This window comes from Xyrauchen texanus, chromosome 8 (assembly GCF_025860055.1).
Source record: "Xyrauchen texanus isolate HMW12.3.18 chromosome 8, RBS_HiC_50CHRs, whole genome shotgun sequence".
NCBI lineage: Eukaryota > Metazoa > Chordata > Actinopteri > Cypriniformes > Catostomidae > Xyrauchen > Xyrauchen texanus.
The window spans coordinates 26,581,738-26,602,475 of NC_068283.1; the positions used below are offsets into that span (position 1 = coordinate 26,581,738).

The 20,738-nt window shown below is 43.8% G+C and overlaps 1 protein-coding gene across 1 annotated transcript; it reads left to right on the forward strand.

Annotated features, from left to right (window-relative positions):
- Nucleotides 1-367: 367 nt before the first annotated feature.
- LOC127647368 (5-demethoxyubiquinone hydroxylase, mitochondrial-like) lies at nt 368-20,221 on the forward strand. The gene is made up of 6 exons (XM_052131561.1): nt 368-530; nt 7,433-7,608; nt 15,590-15,704; nt 16,645-16,784; nt 17,828-17,896; nt 20,015-20,221. The coding sequence occupies exons 1-6, from the start codon at nt 398-400 to the stop codon at nt 20,090-20,092; spliced, it is 711 nt and encodes a 236-aa protein (XP_051987521.1). The 5' UTR covers nt 368-397; the 3' UTR covers nt 20,093-20,221.
- Nucleotides 20,222-20,738: the final 517 nt, after the last annotated feature.

Sequence of the window (20,738 nt, forward strand, 5' to 3'; positions counted from 1 at the left end):
AATATTGGCAAAGCATTAATACACAAAACAGATAATGACAAGACAAATAATAATAATAAAATAGTAACAAATAACAATAAAGATAGAATTAAAATAAGGTGCCAGGTAATGAATCAAATAAAATAAAAACTATAATAACAATATGCACTATACAATATAAAATAAGCATTTAAAAGGACATTTATTTCTCTCTCTTCTCTCTTTCTCTCTCTCTCTCATCTGATCACGCATGTTTTTCTTGTCTTTCATTGTCTTTTTATTATTTATGTGTTTGTTTAATTTACCTAAGCGCGTATAATCACGTTTTCATAACGCCAGCTAATGACGTAGTTTTCAAGCGCCGATCATTCTGTTTACCAAATGCATGCGTGCGACACCGCCCACCTTGCTCCCTTCAATGACACTTGCAATCGCGCCGTTATCAAACATGCATAACTTTATCAGACCTCACCTTTTTCTTCGTGATTCTCTACAGACATTTTTACCGAATTTGCAAGGAAGTCAAGTTGTACTTTGTGCAAACCACAAAGGTAAGTTGGAAAATTAAAAAATTAGACAGTTTCGTAACTGACTTTATGTCACGCAGTGGTGTAGTCCTAAAAAGTGGTTTACTATTGCCCAGTCCCTGTTCGTCACACACTTGTAATGGGGACTTAAATGTCAAAGAATTGTAGAAATGAACCATATTTACTGGCGTTTCTGCGCAAGACGCTGTTAAACATTGAAATAGTGGCGGGGACGGACGCAAAAACGCGTTCAGTGTGACTGTCCCCTACTAAATTAAAATAAAAAACGCTTTAATGCAACGACCAGGAAAAGAGAGAAGGTGTAACATGAAAATATTGTATTTCTACTTGGATTAGTGTCGTTGTTTTGACGGTAAATAGTGTTTATCATAAGCGAAATGTAAGAAAATCACGTTAAATGACATGCAGTCAAATGTAATGGCATATGAACGTTTACTGGTGTTTTAAAATCCCAATGGTGGGAAACGTCTCGGTTATGCCTCCTACACATTACACTACTTTCAAAGACGTCCGATCATGGTACCGTTCATATTACACAACTGTCTGTCTTGTCATGGAAGTCGTAGCGTTTTCAAATTACACGACGAATCGGCGACATGGGTGAACACATTACCAAACATCTCACTATTGACGAATCCCCGACAGCTCTGCTAGAAATTCAGTTTCACAACAGAGAACACGCGAGAAGTGATACGAGATACGAAAAACAAATGATGATCATACGTTATGCATTTCAGAATATGATGTGTATGTTTTTATTATATATTTTATTGGTTACATTATGAAAAAGTACCTCCTACTGAAAAATCTACCTATTTGCTAACCTGACTGTCCAAGAGAATTAGCTATTTCTCTCCAACTCTTCTCTTTCTCCACCTAGTGTGCTACAGTTCAGATGAAACATAAAATAGGCATTGGTGCTCCTGCCAATGTTCCAAAAATTTTTCCTCCATTTCTTCGGTCCAATGAGACTTTCTTGATGCCGCAACCATGTTAGTTGATGTTCTGTTGCAGATATATTGGGACTCCTCCCACTGAAACTTCCCGTGCCCCGTTTCTTGCTCTCTCATTGACTGCAGTTGTATTCAGTCAAAACATATTTCACATTGGGTGATTTGGAATCTCAGACAGGTCCAGATATTTAACATTCTAGATATCTTGCTGACTTCGGCGACGCGTCTGTGCTTCTCTCAAATCACATCTTTGAAAAGTCATAAATTGTGATCGTCGCTCATGGGAGCAAGCTCCGATTTGTCTATGATTTCGGGCTTTTGTTGCTAATCTCTACAAAAGTGTCGGCGAGCGAAAATCGACTTAAAATCGTGTAGTGTAAACTCGCCATTACATAGCATGGTTCACTAAGATGAAGGGAACGATACATTGCGTTCTGCTAAGCAAATGGGAGTGTCCTTCCACACGACCTAGTTGAAACCTCTCTACAATAACACCAATATTCTAATATTGGCTATGGTGTTCGCCCATTTAGGTGCGAAGCTGTGCGCTATAAAAGCAGGCGGCAAACACATTCCTCAGAATTTTCTGACTGAGGAGAGCTCTGAGTCTTGTAGTGTGGCCAGCATTCACAATGTCTCATTACCTTTATCTCAGAGAACAGAGGTTACTAACGTAACCGAGATGTTCCCTTGCAATTCAGTACACTTGATCATGCGTGCTAATGCATATGGGGAACAGAATCCCATCATGCTGCACTACACGACATAACCTTCTCAAAGAAGAAACATGATGCCGCAGTCTTGCCGGACAGCAACCGACATGAGTATGCCACAAGTGAATGACCCTCATGGTCATCCAGGAGGGGAACACTCAGAATATACAGTGCATCCGGAAAGTATTCACAGCGCTTCACTTTTTCCACATTTTGTTATGTTAAAGCCTTATTCCAAAATTGATTACATTTATTATTTTCCTCAAAATTCTACAAACAATACCCCATAATGACAACGTGAAAGTTTGTTTGAAATCTTTGCACATTTATTAAAAATAAAATATGAAAAAAATCACATGTACTTAAGTATTCACAGCCTTTGCCATGACACTCAAAATTGAGCTCAGGTGCATCCTGTTTCCACTGATAATCCTTGAGATGTTTCTACAACTTGATTGGCATCCACCTGTGGTAAATTGATTGGACATGATTTGGGAAGGCACACACCTATCTCTATAAGGTCCCACAGTTAACAGTGAATGTCAGAGCACAAACCAAGCCATGAAGTCCAAGGAATTGTCTGTAGACCTCCGAGACAGCACAGATCTGGGAAAGAGTACAGAAACATTTCTGCAGCATTGGAGGTCCCAATGAGCAAAGTGGCCTCCATCATCCATAAATGGAAGAAGTTTGGAACCACCAGGACTCTTCCTAGAGCTGGCCGCCTGGCCAAACTGAGCGATCGGGGGAGAAGGGCCTTAGTCAGGGAGGTGACCAAGAACCCGATGGTCACTCTGACAGAGCTCCAGTGTTTCTCTGTGGAGAGAGGAGAAACTTCCAGGAGATCAACCATCTCTGCAGCACTCCACCAATCAGGGCTGTATGGGAGGGTGGCCAGACAGAAGCAACTCCTCAGTAAAAGTCACATGACAGCCCACCTGGAGTTTGCCTAAAGGACTCTCAGACCATGAGAAACAAAATTCTCTGGTCTGATGAAACAGAGATTGAACGCTTTGGCCTGAATGGCAAGTGTCATGTCTGGAGGAAACCAGGCACCGCTCATCACCTGGCCAATACCATCCCTACAGTGAAGCGTGGTGGTGGCAGCATCATGATGAATGCAGCAATGTACAGAGACATCCTTGATTAAAACCTGCTCCAGAGCACTCTGGACCTCAGACTGGGTTGAAGGTTCATCTTCCAACAGGACAACGACCCTATGCACACAGCCAAGATAACAAAGGAGTGGCTACGGGACAACTCTGTGAATGTCCTTGAGTGGCCCAGCCAGAGCCCAGACTTGAACCTGATTGAACATCTCTGGTGAGATCTGAAAATGGCTGTGCACCGACGCTCCCCATCCAACCTGATGGAGCTTGAGAGGTCCTGCAAAGAACAATGGGAGAAACTGCCCAAAAATAGACATGCCATGCTTGTAGCATCATACTCAATAAGACTTGAGGCTGTAATTGGTGCCAAAGGTGCTTCGACAAAGTATTGAGCAAAGGCTGTGAATACTTCTGTACATGTGAGTTTTTTCCTTTTTTTATTTTTAATAATTTTGCAAAGATTTCAAACAAACTTCTTTCACGCTGTCATTATGGGGTATTGTTTGTAGATTTTTGAGGAAAATAATAAATTTAATACATTTTGGAATAAGGCTGTAACATAACAAAATGTGGAAAAAGTGAAGCACTGTGAATACTTTCCAGATGCACTGTATCTATATGAACTATGGTCATATAGTTTGGAATGAAGATTGGAATGAACCACCACATCCTCACACGGTTCTACACCAGCACTGTAGAGAGCATCCTGACTGGCTGCATCACCACCTGGTACGGCAATATCACCGCCCACAACTGCAAAGACCAGCAAAACGTGGTGCAAACTGCCAGTAACATCATCGGAGGTGAGCTTCCCTCCCTCCAGGACATCTATAACAGGCGGTGTGTGAAAAAAGCTGGGAGGATCATCAGAGACTCCAGCCACCCGAGTCATGGGCTGATCTCACTGCTACCATCAGGCAGGCGGTATCGCAGCATCAGGACCCGCACCAGCCGACTACATGACAGCTTCTTCCCCCAAGCAATCAGGCTTTTGAACACTTGATCTCTCACGATCAACAATCAGCACTGCACTTTATTAATTATCATATTGTATCACACACTGGACTGTCAAATATATTCTCCCCAATTCAACTACTGTATATATATTTGATATACCCTTACCCTTATTTTTATTGTATGTGTATTCTATATTGTGTGTCTTGTTTACTGTACATTGTATATTGTGTTGTATACATTTGTTATGTAAATTGTGTTGTGTAAATATGTTGTTTATTGTAATTGGTACTACTATGTTATTCGGAACTGCACACAAGACTTTCATCTACTGTTGCACTTGTGTACACAGTATTGTGACAATAAAGTGATTTGATTTGATATAGTATGGATCAACCCTTTCACGAACCCAGTCAGAAATTAAGTTTATTTATAATGAAGTGCCATTAACATTGGGAACACAACGGTCTGAATTCAGGTGGTTGTGTAAAGTTACAGGGAGCCCGTACTTAAAAAGAGAGGTGTAAGTATATATTTGGCCAATAAAATAGCAAGCCCTCTAGACAGAGAGGACTTGTCTTGAGAGAGACGTTATGTCTAGGTTGTAAAACCTTGCAAATGTGTTTTGAGAAGACCATCCTGTTGCAAAACATATGTCTTGTAAGGACGCACTGGTCGTCCATGCCCATGAAGAGGCCACGCCTCTAGTTTAGTGTATTTTAACACTAATTGGGCAATTCGCACCCTGCGACTCGTAAGCCAGTGTGACCGTATCAATGATCCAGTTAGAAAGACTTTGCTTTGAGATGGATCGTAAATCTTCCATAGCACACAAAGAGGTCTGACTTAGCGTGTCCGCTCATCCTATGTGTGTAGCGCTCGCAAAGGGCATAACAAATGCAAAGACTGTTTCTCATCTGAATTAAATGGAGGAGGAAAGAAGTCTTGATAGTGAACCACCTGCGCTCTGAAGGGTGTGGTTATAACCTTAGGAATATAGCCTTTTCTGGGTTTGACAGTGGTTTTGAAAGGCCTGGACTAGGGTTGCAACGGTATGATAACGTCTCAGAAAATATCACGGTTTCATGGTATACGGTATTACACAATTACTATTATCAGTGAAAACAGAAGGGTTATTTATTTTTGAGCAAACACGTTATTATAATTGAAACTTGAAACCATTTATTTTATTGAAGTATGTGTTAAAAAGTCTCCCTTTTGAAAATAAAATAAATAGAAAAATAAGCTAACAGAATTATAATAATAAATCGAATTATAAACATGATAAAAAAATAGCATGTAACTATAACATGTTATATAACTAAAGCATGCTAGTTTATATGTTAAATTAAATACTAAAAGAAAAATAACATCAGTTGTGTGAGCTTTTGAAGTAATGTCCTATGATTATTAACAGTTAACATATACTGTAGGTGCACGACAGTGAGACCAGACTGCTCCTGTCTGCCCCTTATCTCAGCGCTTCTCAACTGGTTTTGCTTCAGGACAGATTTTAGATTTGAAATCAAGTGTCGACCTGCCATAGATTAAACATAACCTGTATTTAATGTATCCTGGGTTGCATTTCCTTTTATGTTGCATAGTTTTGTTCATGGATTTCCAGTACTAGGACATGCATTAAGTGACATTATTTTTGTTGTTGTCAATGTTTGACTTTCAGCATTCAACTGAATAACACAGACTGCATGACTATGATGAATGATTACTGCAAGAGTTGGATTAACATACAGGTGCGAAGGGACTTCAACATTTCTCAATTGCACAAATAATAAATACATATACATATTTATCTCTGGCTTGCTTTTGCTCGCACATCAATGATGCCGAGATCTACTGTTATATTTAATCACTTAGAAGGTTTACCTGCAAAGTAGCACCAAACATCACAAGCAGCCTCAAGAATGGACACAGAGTAGCCATATAACACTTTTCCTTGAGCAGAATATTGCACTACAGATCGCTAAGTTTGTTCAAAGGGGAAAGCGAGATAGAAAAAGTGCACTCGCGTGCATGGTTGCCAGATTGCACAAAGTATTACAATAGGCGGAATATTTCCAATTTCCAAGTATAAATCTCAAACTGGGGGTGTTGCGTCTCTTATCTGGCAACCATGAGTATGGTAAACACTTGCCTCGGCAGTCCTCGATAGTCTATCACTTGGGTGGTCGCCGAAATATCTTCAATGGGAGAACCATGGCATTGCTCTTTCCCTGCTGTCCGCGACCCAGTCCAACTAGGCCAGTTGAGAAACACTGCTTTAACTCACACAACACACACACTCATGTCAGACCCCCTTGCCTCACTTCTCTCTGACATTTTCTCCGCTGCATTTGTGTGTGTGTGTGTGTGATGCAACTTGACGAGTCTGACAGGCAGACAAGGAGGAAAGGAGATGCGCACGCGTATGTGAGATTCTCCGTCCGGTTGCATTTTTTTCTCAATACTGTAGATAAGATAAGTGTCTTTCAGGTCCATCTCTATCGATTTGTGAAACATTCTCAGCAGTTTGGGTGTGTGAGACGATAAAATACGGGACAAACGGCATCTCATATAGGTTCCATACAGAGCGCGGTTTTCTCCTTTAATTACGAGATGATTCCTTATTTTACAGGACGTTTGGTGTATTTAATTATTTTTACCTTATGCTGCTTCAGCGTGAGGGTGTCTGTCTCTCTCTCTCTCTCAGTCAATGATGACAATAGTTGTCAGGGGTAGGGAATGGTAGAATTCAAGTGATAATACACCAATTAAAACAAAAGTTTCACAAAACAGCATCCAATAAAGTAGATTATGGACTTCTGAAGCAACAAAACAAGTGGGTATAAGCAAATATTGATCCTTAGAAGTTGTTATACGCAAACAGCCTTGGGAAAAATGTAAGCATACAGTGTATGACCCAGACTGCACCACTACTCACTATACATTGTCACTAAAATTACAGTACATGACAATGTGTAACCAAAGAAATTACATCCACAGATGTAGACTGACTACCTGCATTTAGTTCACCTTTTTCAAATGCTGTGGTCTGAGAGTTGGTTTTGAGAAAGAAAATCTTAGCGCCGTCTTTATACAGAGACTTATAAAGAGAGCTTCTTAACTATGCCACATTTAACGTGGCACTACACTATTACCCTTTTTTGTGTACCTTTCAGTTGATGTATTAAGTGTGAGGAGATTTGGTGTGCTGCCTTCAACTGATGATAAGAAGGAAAAAGCCATGCTTCACAGGATGATGAGAGTGAACCATGCAGGAGAATATGGTGCCAACCGAATCTATGCTGGTCAGATGGCTGTTCTCGGCAGTACACAGATTCGCCCACTCATTCAGGTGTCAGTCCATAATCCAAAACTAAAATCTTGAATATTAACGCTAGAGATGCACCGATTGCAATTTTCTTGGCCGATTCCGGTTTTCTGATTTTTTTGTAAGTGTGACCTGCCGATACCGATTTTCTTTCTAAGAACTATTATTGACCGCATATACAAACAAAATCTACCTTTCTTTAATGCAACATTTTATTTTCATAATAAAATAAATTATTAAACATTACAATTTCCCCCAAACTGCACTAAGTTTCAGGATCTTCTCTCACTTAAACAATTCTGCAAATAAAGTGCTCTGTGACTGGAAAGAGGTAGAAATAACAATTAACTGCAAATAAGTTGCTTTATATAACAGATGTCATTTTCCACTATTTTTATAAATGGACCTTTTTCTCTTTATTACTCGTCTAACAAAACAATTCCAAAGATCGGAAAAACTGAAGTGTCCAGTACGCTCAACTTACGTTAGATGTCCAAATATCAGTTGTAAAACTGATTGCTGCTTCGGAAACGGCTTCCATACCTGTCAACACTCCCGGTTTTCCCGGGAGTCTCCCATTTTGTTATGTCTCCCAAAAAAAAACTCCCGTAATTTGTATGGCCCAAACCACGTTATAAGAATAATCACATCAATATATTATTCCAAGGTTGTCCAGTTGCCAGATCTTGTATGAAAAGCATCCTGCTCACACAATCGACACATCATTCAAATTATAAATAATTTGTGACCTCAACCTGGCAACCAAAACCCATTTGCGCTGTTGATATCTGATATCTGTCACACTGATTTTAATATCGGACACGGTGGGAAAAATTCCGTTACTCAGCACATTAAATCACAACGGCACAATTTGTATAGTATTTAGCCTGCCTCTGCCATCCAGCACCCCACTTCCCCTCTCCCGGATTTGTGTACCCAAATGTTGACAGATAACAGGCTGCGTGTGTGACATGACACGAGATTAAACAACTCGGGCAACGTAACGTCGGAAAATAACCAGCTACTCTGTATCGAGGAAATCAGATTTCCCTTATCGAGAGGTCTCTCCTATTGCGCAAGTAGCTTACGCTATGGGAAAACTCAGTTTCTCGAGAAATATTGAAGTCTTTATGTAAAACGCATTGCAGCTGCACAGCAGACAGTGATGAGCGAGGCAGCTCGGTCATTGGCTGTGCTGCGGCAACTGCTCGAACCAATGACGGGGCGATTTAGAACGCGCCACCAGTGGGGCGCGCCCGCTTCAGCGCTCATAGCCTGCTGAAATTAGCATATGAGGGCTATATAATGAGCATCCCGTCATTCCGGTTCTTTAGATTTAATCTCCTTCAGCGAAGACCTTCTCTTCGCTGGATCCTCCGGATTGTTGGAGTCTTTCGCCGCCGTTGACACGCTTACAGCGGGACTGCTGAGAGGACGCCGGCACCTTCAGCCGCCTTCGAAGCCTTCTGCTACGCCATCCGGCGCGCATCGCATATCCTTTTACTAAGCATATCCTTTTACTGCAAGCGCTCGCCCCGCAACGCTTTTTTAAGTAAAAGAGTGATGTTTCTAAGGTGTTGTTTCAGATGCCTTCAGCCTGCGCCTCGTGCAGAGGCCCTCTTCCTGACGGGGTTCGTCACATCATTTGCACTCGCTGGGACCAGACCACGCAGAAGCTGCACTCATTCAGGGCGGATGCCCCGAATGCGACTCACTGGGCCTCGCCGAGCTGCGCGCTCGCTTTGCCGTTTTCACCGCAAGCGAGCCGGCTGCCACCGTGCTGCCACCTCTGTTCGAGCCGCGCAAGAAAAAGTGCCGCTCACAGAGGCTGCCAGAGCACGTAGACTTCGGTGACGTCACGCCGGCCCAGTCCCCGCGTACTTCACCGCTACCAGAGATCTCCCCGCCGCCCACGAGAGCGGACCAGCACCCCTCCAACAGATCGGTGGGTCTCGTCTCGTTCGGCGCGCCAGGGGACAACGATGGAAAGGATGACATTCTTTCTATTGACGCTGCATCCAACGACTGGCCGGGCTCGTTCGACCCCGCGCCATCGACATCTGCGGACACAAGCGCGGGCACCAGCATGGAAGAGACCGCCTCAGCAGCAGCAAGCAAAACGTGTAAAACATTACCCAGTCCCCTTACAGGCGGCTGGAAATGTCTGTACAGCAGTCGATGGGCCAGTCACAGAACTCGCTCACCTGCACTCAAACGCCGTGTTAACGGCAACACACAGAAAACACAAAAAATCATTTTCTGCCTGTGTCACTAAGGGGTCACGTGTCCACGCTAAAGTGCGCACTCCCACTTATCAATACTGTCCAAACAGTGCCAAATACTTCCCCAGCTCCAGCTGGACGACCCATAAATGTAGATCGCGTGCCTACTGTCATGTATGCACCACTACACACAAGCACTGTTCCCACAGTTATAAATGCTTCCCCAGTAAAAGCGGGAAGTACTATAAGTATAGCGCGCGTGCCTGCTGTCATGCACGCACCCCTACACACACATACCCATACAGTTTCACACAGCTCTCTAAATGCCGCAAGCATCACAGATGCAATGCGCGAGCTAAGAAACTCCCCGCTAAATGCGGAAAGCTTTATGTGGCGCGCGTGCCTACCACAGTATGCACCCCCACCCATAAGCGCTGCCCATACAGTTCCAAACAGAGCCGCGAGCATCACAGATGCGACGCGCGGGCCAAGAAACTACCCGCTAAGAGCGGGAAGCTTTATGGAAGTGGCACGCGTGCCTATGTATGCACCCCCACCCGTAAACACTGTAGTTTCTAACATTTCTCCGGCTCTTTCTGCAGAGCATTACGGAGATAACGCACGTGCCTGTAATCTCACACGCACTCAACAAAGCTGCTCAGCGCGCGCACGCGCCTCTGAGAGCTGTAAGCTCAGTGTAGAACATTAGAACATTACCCAGTCCCCTTACAGGCGGTTGGAAATGTCTATACAGCAGTCAGTGGGCCAGTCATAAAACTCGCTCACCTGCAATCAAACGCCGTTTTCACAGCGACACAGAAATCACCAAAAGAGTCATGTTCTGCCTGTGTCACTAAGGGTTCACGTGTCCACGCTAAAGTGCGCATTCCCACATATCAGTACTGTCCAAACAGTGCCAAACACCTCCCCAGCTCAGGCTGGCTGTCTCAGATATGTAGATCGTGTGCCTATTGTCATGTATGCACCACTACACACAAGCGCTGTTCCCACAGTTATAAACGCTTCCCCAGTAAAAACGGGAAGTGCTATAAGTGTAGCGCGTGTGCCTGCTGTATTGCACGCACCCCTACACACAGCTACCCACACAGTTTCAAACAGCTATGCCGCAAACATCACAGATGTAATGCGCGAGCTAAGAAACTCCCCGCTAAATGCGGAAAGCTTTATGAACGTGGCGCGCATGCCCATAATGATGAATGCACCCCCACTTCAAAACACTGTTCATACAGTTTCAAGCACTCATGCTGTCAGCATTTCGGAAATAGCGCATGTGCCTGTACTCTCACACGCACCTCTGCACTCGGCACTCAATACAGCTGCTCAGCGCGCACCTGCGCCTCTGAGAGCCGTAGATTCTGTGTTAGCACAAAGCGATTTGCCGGCGGGGCCCATACGTCACTGCGACACACCCCCAGCCGGCATTCAGCCCATATCTGTGTGAGCAGAAGCCTGGGCAAAAAATCCCCGACATGCCGAAATGGGTTTTTGAACATAATAAAACACGGATACTCACTTCAATTCGCTCGCAGACCACCCCGCTTTTCAGCGGTGGTCGAGACGAAAGTGAGGAAAGATGTGTCACATGTTCTACGCACCGAGGTGCTCAAACTGATAGAGAAGGGTGCTATAGAAACTGTTCCTCCCTCTTTGAGCGAGGCGGGTTTTACAGCCGCTATTTTTCTCGTCCCGAAAAAGGACGGTGGCCTTCGCCCCATCCTGGATCTCAGACATCTGAACAAAGCGTTAATGATTCGCTCGTTCAGAATGTTAACAACCAAACACATCCTCGCACAAGTTCGCCCCGGGGATTGGTTTCTATCAGTGGATTTGAAAGACGCTTACTTTCACATCCCGATAGCGCCTCATCACAGGCCCTTTCTGAGATTCACTTTCGAGGGACAGTCATACCAGTACACAGTACTACCATTCGGCCTATCATTGGCCTCCCGTACATTCACGAAATGTATGGATGCAGCACTTTCCCCCCTGAGACAGCGGGGAGTGCGGATACTGAATTACCTCGACGATTGGCTAATCATAGCACAATCAGAGGTTCAGTTAATGACACACAGATCTTGGACTATCAGCCATTTACATTGCCTGGGTCTGAGAATAAATTTTGCAAAGAGCGTGCTATCCCCCAGCCAGAATATTTCTTTTCTGGGAATAGTGCTAGACTCAGTGCAGATGACAGCGCGCCTCTCATCAGAGCGCGCGCTTTCTATTCGACGCCTTGCAACATCGTTCAGAACGGGCGCGCAAGCCCCCGTCAAACGATTTTCAGAGAATGCTCGGCCTCATGGCCTCGGCATCAGCTGTACTCCAGCTAGGATTGTTGCACATGCGTCCTCTCCAGCGCTGGCTCAAGAGCGCGTCCCCACTCACGCGTGGCGCTCAGGCCACTTTTTGATCAGAGCGAATCACGGCTGTATAAAAGCCCTGATGCCCTGGAAAGCCATATAATGGTATCAAACCGGCGTGAGTCTGGGCGTGAATACGCGGAGAAAAATGATCACGACAGATGCCTCCAAATTAGGATGGGGGGCCCTTTACGAGGGCAGGCCTGTTTCCGGTTTTTGGTCAAACCCGGGAAAAGCGCCTACACATAAACTGTCTGGAAATGAAAGCGGTCGCCTTGGCTCTCAGAGCCCTGCTTCTGTACCTGCAAAACGAACACTTCCTGGTCCGAACGGACAACATGACGGTAGTTTCGTATATAAATCGCCAAGGTGGACTCAGGTCGAGCTCCCTGCACTCTATGGCCAGGGAGCTCATTCTATGGTCACAACACCACCTGCGCTCGCTAAGAGCAGCGCACGTGCCAGGCGTCCTGAACCAAGGAGCGGACATGCTATCCAGAGACAAAGTTCTCCCAGGAGAATGGTCTCTCCACCCTCTGACGGTTCAGTGGTTATGGCGAACATTTGGCGAGGCAGAGGTCGACCTCTTCGCCTCCAAGGAAAACGCGCACTGCCCTCTCTTCTTCTCAAAAAGCACGGACGCGCTCGCCCAAATCTGGCCGAGCCGCCCCTTGTATGCTTTTCCCCCGATCGCGATGCTGCCTCAGGTCATCAGTCGGATCAGGGAGGTGAAATGTGCAGTGCTCCTGGTAGCCCCACTCTGGAAAAACCAGACGTGTTTTCCAGAGCTGGTACAGATGATGCAATCTGCCCCATGGCCGATTCCGCTGAGGCAAGACCTCCTCGGACAGGCCAGCGGGATGATTCTTCATCCCCGCCCCGATCTGTGGGCCCTCCATGCATGGCCCCTCAACGGGTTCCCGAGAACCTCCCCAGTGGAGTTCTGAAAACCATTGCTGAAGCACGAGCCCCCTCTACGAGGCGCTTGTATGCCCAAAAGTGGAAAGTGTTCAGTGACTGGTGTGATACCAAGAGCTTGAACCCCAAAACGTGCGAGATACCGAGCGTACTCACCTTTTTTGCAGGAGCTGCTGGAGGCGGGCCGCACACCCTCCACGCTCAAAGTCTATGTGGCTGCCATAGCGGCGTCACACAGTCCTGATAAAGGACATTCATTAGGAAAAAACGATCTGATCGTTCGTTTCCTAAGAGGCTTAGGAGGATGAACCCTCCTCGCCCACCTTCGGTGCCGATCTGGGACCTGGCCACGGTCCTGGACGCACTCAAAGGTGCCCCGTTCGAACCTCTCCGAACCGTGCACCTCAAGCAGCTCTCGCTCAAAACCATGCTCTTGCTGGCACTCGCTTCAGTTAAAAGAGTGGGCGACCTGCACGCGCTGTCATCAAGCGCTGCTTGCCTGGAATTTGGACATAACGACTGCAGAGTTGTCCTTAGGCCAAAGCACGGGTATATTCCTAAGGTGCTCTCCACACCCTTCAGAGCACAGGTGATATCTCTGGCAGCGCTATCGTCCTCAGCAGACGAAGGCGACGCAAATTTACTCTGCCCGGTCAGGGCGCTCAGAGTATATTTGGAACGTTCTGCACTGTTCAGACAGACGGAACAATTATTCGTATGCTTTGGCGGCCGAACTAAGGGTCTCGCTGTTTCAAAGCAACGAATATTGCGCTGGATAGTGGATGCTATAGTGCTAGCTTATGAAGCCAAGGGCCTTCAATGCCCCTTAGGCGTCAGAGCTCACTCTACGAGGAACATGGCCTCCTCGTGGGCATGGTCGAGTGGGATACCCATTGAAGATATTTGTGCAGTGGCAGGCTGGGCCTCGCCTTCGACATTTATCAGGTTTTATAACCTACATGTCCCCTCACTACATTCCAACATTCTATCAGTCTGACTGTGGAATGAGCTGGAGTATGTACATGCTGGGCATTATCTCCTCCCTTATAAGGTCCGTCTCTGACCGACTTAGAGGGTTTATTATGCGTACCAGTACACAAAAAAACTCAGTACATAAGATGTGTACTTGTGTTTGTACAAGGAGCGCCCGCCTTGTAGGTAAGGGCCCTGTCATACCCCACTAAATAGCTCGCCTCTGGCCGGCTCGTGGAATAATCACTTTGCTTTAAGGCTCAGGCACCTGCCTCTGGCTTTATACAGCGAAGTCAGCACGCACGGCGTTTTACATGGGGTTCCCATAGCGTAAGCTACTTACGCAATAGGAGAGACCTCTCGATAAGGGAACGACTCGGTTACTAACGTAACCTCGGTTCCCTGAGAGAGGGAACGACTATTGCGTAAGCTGCCGTGCCTGTGCTTGGTCAGTCGCTTCAGTCGATTGAACCTAAAGAACCGGAATGACGGGATGCTCATTATATAGCCCTCATATGCTAATTTCAGCAGGCTATGAGCGCGCGAAAGCGGGGCGCGCCCCCATTGGTGGCGCGTTCTAAATCGCCCTGTCATTGGTTCGAGCAGTTGCCGCAGCACAGCCAATGACCGAGCTGCCTCGCTCATCACTGTCTGCTGTGCAGCTACAATGCGTTTTACATAAAGACTTCAATATTTCTCGAGAAACTGAGTTTTCCCATAGCGTAAGCTACTTACGCAATAGTCGTTCCCTCTCTCAGGGAACCGAGGTTACGTTAGTAACCGAGTCGTTCTGAAGCCTCTGTCCTCAACTATGGAGAACAGCTGGTCATCCAGGGCCATGAATTCCATAATCTTCCTCGTAATTGCTTTGGACTTTTCGCTGCTCATTCTAAGGGATGATAGGAGAGGCTGCTGGCTTGTGGCTGGCTCTGAGCTCTGGCTAGCTTTAGCCGCCCTTCCCTTTTTAGCTTCTTTTTTGAAATGGCCATTTTCAACTGGGTGATGTTGTTTTAAATGTCTAATTAGGTTTGTTGATCTGAAAGTTATTGTGGTGGTTCCCCCACGGTTTACTTTGGCCTTACAATTATTACACATTTCGAAGTTTATATATTCTTCTCAGTGATGATCTTCCACGCCAATGACATGTTTACATGCGGCTGTGACGTTATTGCCGGTGCCGCTGGCAACAAAACGGACCGGCTTGGAATCGGAAAGACGTGAGGCTGACCGGCCGGTCATTGATCCGGCCTAGCATGCGGAAAATCGGCTAGTTCCGGTCCCTGGCCTGGTCGATCGGTGCATCTCTAATTAACACTCCTTTTTTGTGTGTGGGAAGATGTAGTAGTTATATGTTATATAATTTTGTTTAGAATCTACAAAGGTCCTTCTGTATGTCAAGTACCTCAGACAAGGCTCTCCATTCAACAATGTCTGCTTGGTGACAGAAACATACGTTTTGACAAACATGTTGAACATGAACTGCTTGTAGTGACATTTTAACTACTGTTACAGGAAATGTGGGATCAAGAGAAAAAGCACTTGAGTAAATTTAATGAGATTCTGGCTGAGAACAGAGTGCGTCCAACCCTCCTGCTTCCTTTGTGGAATGTAGCAGGATTTGCTCTTGGTGAGTCTGTAAACATTTGTAACAATAAAAGCATAAGCGACGTAGTGCTAACACCTAGTAATGTAGAACAGAATTTTTCATTTAGGCCTTGTTCAGCCTGCCACTAAAAATCTGATTCTTTGCATATACAGATTGTATCCAGATGAGTTTTTGATAGTCTGGACAACAAAAAAAACACATGAAACCTGATTTTTCCGAATCTGATTCAAACCACATCGGGAGGTGGTTTCAAATTCAAATGAAACCTGATTTTTTACAGATGCGTCTCAGTCCGGACACTCTAGCTGCTCAATTCGGTCTTTTGCATCACTCTTAACACGACACAATGATGATGATGTTAAAAATCGGTGACTGCAGCACGGAACAGCACAATATTTACCAGTCTCCTTTTGCTTGTGCGATGGAGGAGTTCTGCACTGTGACTGGACAGGGCGCTCATTTGGAGAGCGAGATGATGCACCTCCGTTTTTCCCGCATCCGTTTTGAAAACATCATCACGTGGGTATGCCTACGTCGTTACCAAACAACCCATGCAGATAGGTTGTTTATGTCTGATAGCACAAATCTGATTTGATCACTTGCAATTAATAGTGCGGACAGTCTGCCTGCATAAATCTGATTTGCCTGCAGTCTGAACATAGCCTTAGTTATCAATGTAATTGTAAAAAAAGCTCTTTTCGCAGTCAGCCATGATTAGTTTATTCTGCGAGTGAAAGTGTCCCATTATAAGGGATTTTTTAATTAAAGCAATTCATATTCAGCTGATCATGTTATTTCAACATGGTGGTGCTCATTAATGTGCACCCAGCACCATACGTGCAATTCAGCAGCTTTGTCTATAAGACTGACATGACTAGCGTCATGTAAGAGTACATCATGTGTGCATGTGTGCACATACCATTCAGTGCGATGCAAGTAACATGGCTGTTTTTGTGGACAGGGGCTGGCTGTGCTCTTTTGGGAAAGGAAGGTGCGATGGCCTGCACTGTGGCTGTAGAGGAGAGTATCTCGGAGCATTACAACAGTCAGATCAGAGCTCTAATGGAGAAAGATCCTGAGAAGTACACAGAGCTGCTGCAGGTGGGTAAAAGCCTTTAAAATAGACCAGGCTTCATACTTTTCTGACAAAGAACCCGCAGAATCATGATGATGCTTAAAATCCGTGGTGAAGGATTTTAAATAGATTAGCTTCTTAATATAAAATGCATAAAACATTTTTTTAGCATAGTGGTTTAACTTAACGAGTAGGTGAGTGGATAAATGGATGAACACTGTCATCTCCCCAATCTACATATTCCTGAGATTTGCTGCCAATATCCAGAGGATATATTAAAATGCAAAAAAAAACTAAAATAATAATGTTCAACAATTTTGAGTGTTTTTCAATGCTAAGAACGCAGAGAGTGGACTTGCGTTCTTATGAAAGACCAGTCTTGCCAAGCTACCTTGGAAGATCAAATTCGAAAGGACGGTAGGATGTAGAATGCATGTTCTGCGATCTTCCTTTGTGCAATTGCCCGTTCCAGCACAATTGTTGCCAGTGAGAGAACTACTGGTATTATCAACACCAGTAACAGCATTATTATTACACCAGTGAGATTTTGCAAGACTAGTGACACATTAAAAGAATAAAGTCTGTTAACTCTTGTTTCCTCCATGTGTTTATTACATTTTTAAAATGATGTCCAACAGAACAACAAATGTTGACGGAGTATAATGAATCTCAAGAGCCTTCAGACTTTTGCAAGCTTACAGTGGGAAATTCTTGAGGGAAAACACAACTATAAATGTCCTTTTGTCTGCCATTGTAGTGCCGGGTTCTTACCCACAAGAATCCATCCGAATCATCCTCGATATTCATCCTGATCAAGAACACATGCCAGTAATTGTATACATTCTCGGTACTCGAGTTCTTGATTATTGGAATTGAACATTAGCTGTGGTTGATGATGTCAAATGAGTCATTGAGAAACAGCCTTTGTCTTATTAGCCCTTAAACAACTTTGGAATCACCCCCAAATGTGACTCCTTGAAACATGGATGTTTGAGAAATATATGAATGATGATGTGGATAAATGAAATGTTGCTTATTGATGGTGAGTTTTTTTTTTTTTTTTTGTCAGTTGATCAAGAAATTTCGGGATGATGAAATTGAACACCATGACACTGGACTGGAGCATGATGCTGAATCGGTAAATTTTCAGTCTGAAATATTGGCAGGGGTGTAACAATCCAATGATCTGGATCGATGCATCAAACTAATCACCAACGATCCGATGTCATCGATACAACACATAAACATTCTAAATTATTTTTAAGATGCACCTTTAATTTTACTTTCTCATGCTAGCCATAACCGTACGCATTTCCTTCATGCGATACAGCCACCTTATGATATTCGTCTCTCTTTATAAGCGCTAAATATGCTTCTCATGTGGGATTCGGATGTACACGGAGTGATTAAAGCCTTAAGTTGTGCTCTGAACTGTCATCAAATGACATGATCACTTTTATGTGACTTTATTTTGTACCTCTTTTTTTGTACAGCTGTGGCCAAAAGTATTGGCAGTGACATAAATTTTCTGCTTCAGTTGTTGTGGTGTTGATTCACATTGTTTCTAGATTATTGTGCAGAGTGATCAGATGCATTTATATAATTGCAAAATGATGAATTATTTTCTTTTTGGCCCTGGCACAAAATGACCAGCGACCATCATTTCATGAATCATATCAGCAGCACCTGGGAAAGTGTGAACGAGTACTAGTCTGGTGAAATCACTCTATCAATCTGATTGGATTATAAGAGCAGACTGATTGCTATAAAAGGAGGGAAGAAGTGCTTACAATCATTGTCTTCTTGTTCGCAATGGTTAGCTCTAAAGAAAGACATGCAGCCATCATCGCTTTGCATCAAAATGGCCTCTCATGCAAGGAAATTAATGCAAAGAATATTGCACCTGAAAGAACCATTTACCGGATCATCAAGAACTTCAAGGAGAGAGGTTCAACTGCAGTGAAGAAGGCTTCATGACGTCCCAGAGTGTCCAGCAAGTGCCAGGACCATCTCCTCCTGAGGAGTCAGCTACTCAATAGTGTCCCCACCAGTGCAGAGCTTGCTCAATATTGACAGCAGGTTGGTGTGAGTGCATCTGCACGCACAGTGAGGCGAAGACTTTTGGACAATGACCTGGTGTCAAGAAGGGCAGCAAAGAAGCCACTTCTCTCCAAGAAAAACATCAAGGACAGACTGAAATTCTGCAGGAAGTACAAGGATTGGACAGCAGAAGACTAGTGCAAAGTTATTTTCTCTGATGAACCCCCCTTCCGATGGTTTGGGGCATCTGGAATATCGATAGTCCGGAGGTGAAAGGTGAACACTACCATGAGTCCTGTGTCATGCCAACAGTGAAGCATCCTGAGGTCATCCATGAGACCATCCAAGGAGTGGCTCTCACAATTCTGCCCAAAATCACTGCCATGAATGAAGAATGGTATCAAAACGTCCTGCAAGAACAACTTTTCCCAATGATCTAGGAGCAATTTAGTGATGATCCGTGCATTTTCCAGCATGATGGAGCACCATGTCACAAGGCAAGAGTGATAATGAAGTGGCTCGGTGATCGTTACATTGAAATTTTGGATCCGTGGCCAGGCAACTCCCTGTTGTTGTAATGCTCTGAGATACTCTCCTCTACAGCCACAGTGCAGGCCATAAAAAATGTTTTGCTGATAAAAGTCTTTAAAACGTATGAAATACTTATAATTGTTTTCCAGTATAACATAGAAACATGTGAAAAAATAATCTAAAAATACTGAAGCAGCAAACTTTGCAAAACACAAAATACTTTTGGCCATTGCTGTATTCTTTTTTTTTTTTGTGGATGTCTAGGTGTGGATACTAGATTTGCACTTTTCAGAGAGCTCAATAAAATATTCACATTATATTTTGGTTGCATTTGTGATATAATTAATGTAATTGATTGTGTAAAATAGGAACGAAAAATTGTAATATTTATCGCAGGCCCCTGAATCGAATCGAATTTAATTTAAATTGCATCATGGCAGACTTTGAGGTATCTGCAAACATCGGATCGCTGGCTAAGAGAATTGATATAAGTTTGTTTCGTGATGAAACACCCCAAAATATTGGCATGTGTATGATTTGTGACAGATCATCTCGCATTAATTTATAAATTTAAACATAATGATCACAGCCTCAGTAATTGTTCCATTTATTTTTTTTTTAAATTGTTTTTGTTTGAATTCTGTTAGGGTGTGTATAACTGACACATTTTATATTTTTATTGCAGGTGCCTGGACATCAGCTGATGAAAGTAATCATACAGGCTGGCTGTAAAGCTGCAATTTTTGTCTCAGAACGTGTCTAAATAGATTTTCTTTCTTTTTTGTTTTTAAGTATTTAAAAAAATATTTTATTGTAATTTTATACATGGTCTGACTTTTAACTGTATTTAAGAATAATGTAGTTACTATAATGTACAATAAATGTTTGTTGACATGGAGGTCATGTATTTCTTTATGGGACATTTGCGTTTTAGGACACAAGAGGGCAGTCTTTTCAAGCTCATAAAAAGCTGTTAAGCCTGAGCCCTGTTGGTAGCCCTAAAAGTTGTAAGTGAGGTCTATCCACATGTGAGGAAGCAGAGCTTTGACTATTAAAGTGTAATAAATGTATTTTTTATACTGCTGTTATTATACCTATATATTTTTTGGCCCTACCCTACTTCACACAAATGTTGAAGAGGTAAATATTGTTCATTTAGTCTAATTTAGGTGAATTGCTATAAATGCCAAATTGTTATTTCAAGTTGTGATGCCAGTCATGCCAGAGATATTTACAGATAGTATTAAGGGAACTATCACACAGGTGGATATGAAAGCAAGTAACGTAATCTGCGGAGCAGAGACACAGAGAACAGCTGGCTGGGATGTCCCGGAAGACTGTCTCTTTCTTTCCATGTTTCCCATGACTTAATCTGTGTGCCAGCCCAGAGCATGCTGTCAGCCTATAGA

Coding starts and splice junctions, on each gene's coding strand:
- LOC127647368 (XM_052131561.1), top strand. CDS start 398: ATGACACTTGCAATCGCGCCGTTATCAAACATGCATAACTTTATCAGA. Junction 531..7,432: donor ACTTTGTGCAAACCACAAAG/GTAAGTTGGAAA, acceptor TGTACCTTTCAG/TTGATGTATTAAGTGTGAGG. Junction 17,897..20,014: donor TGGAGCATGATGCTGAATCG/GTAAATTTTCAG, acceptor TTTTTATTGCAG/GTGCCTGGACATCAGCTGAT.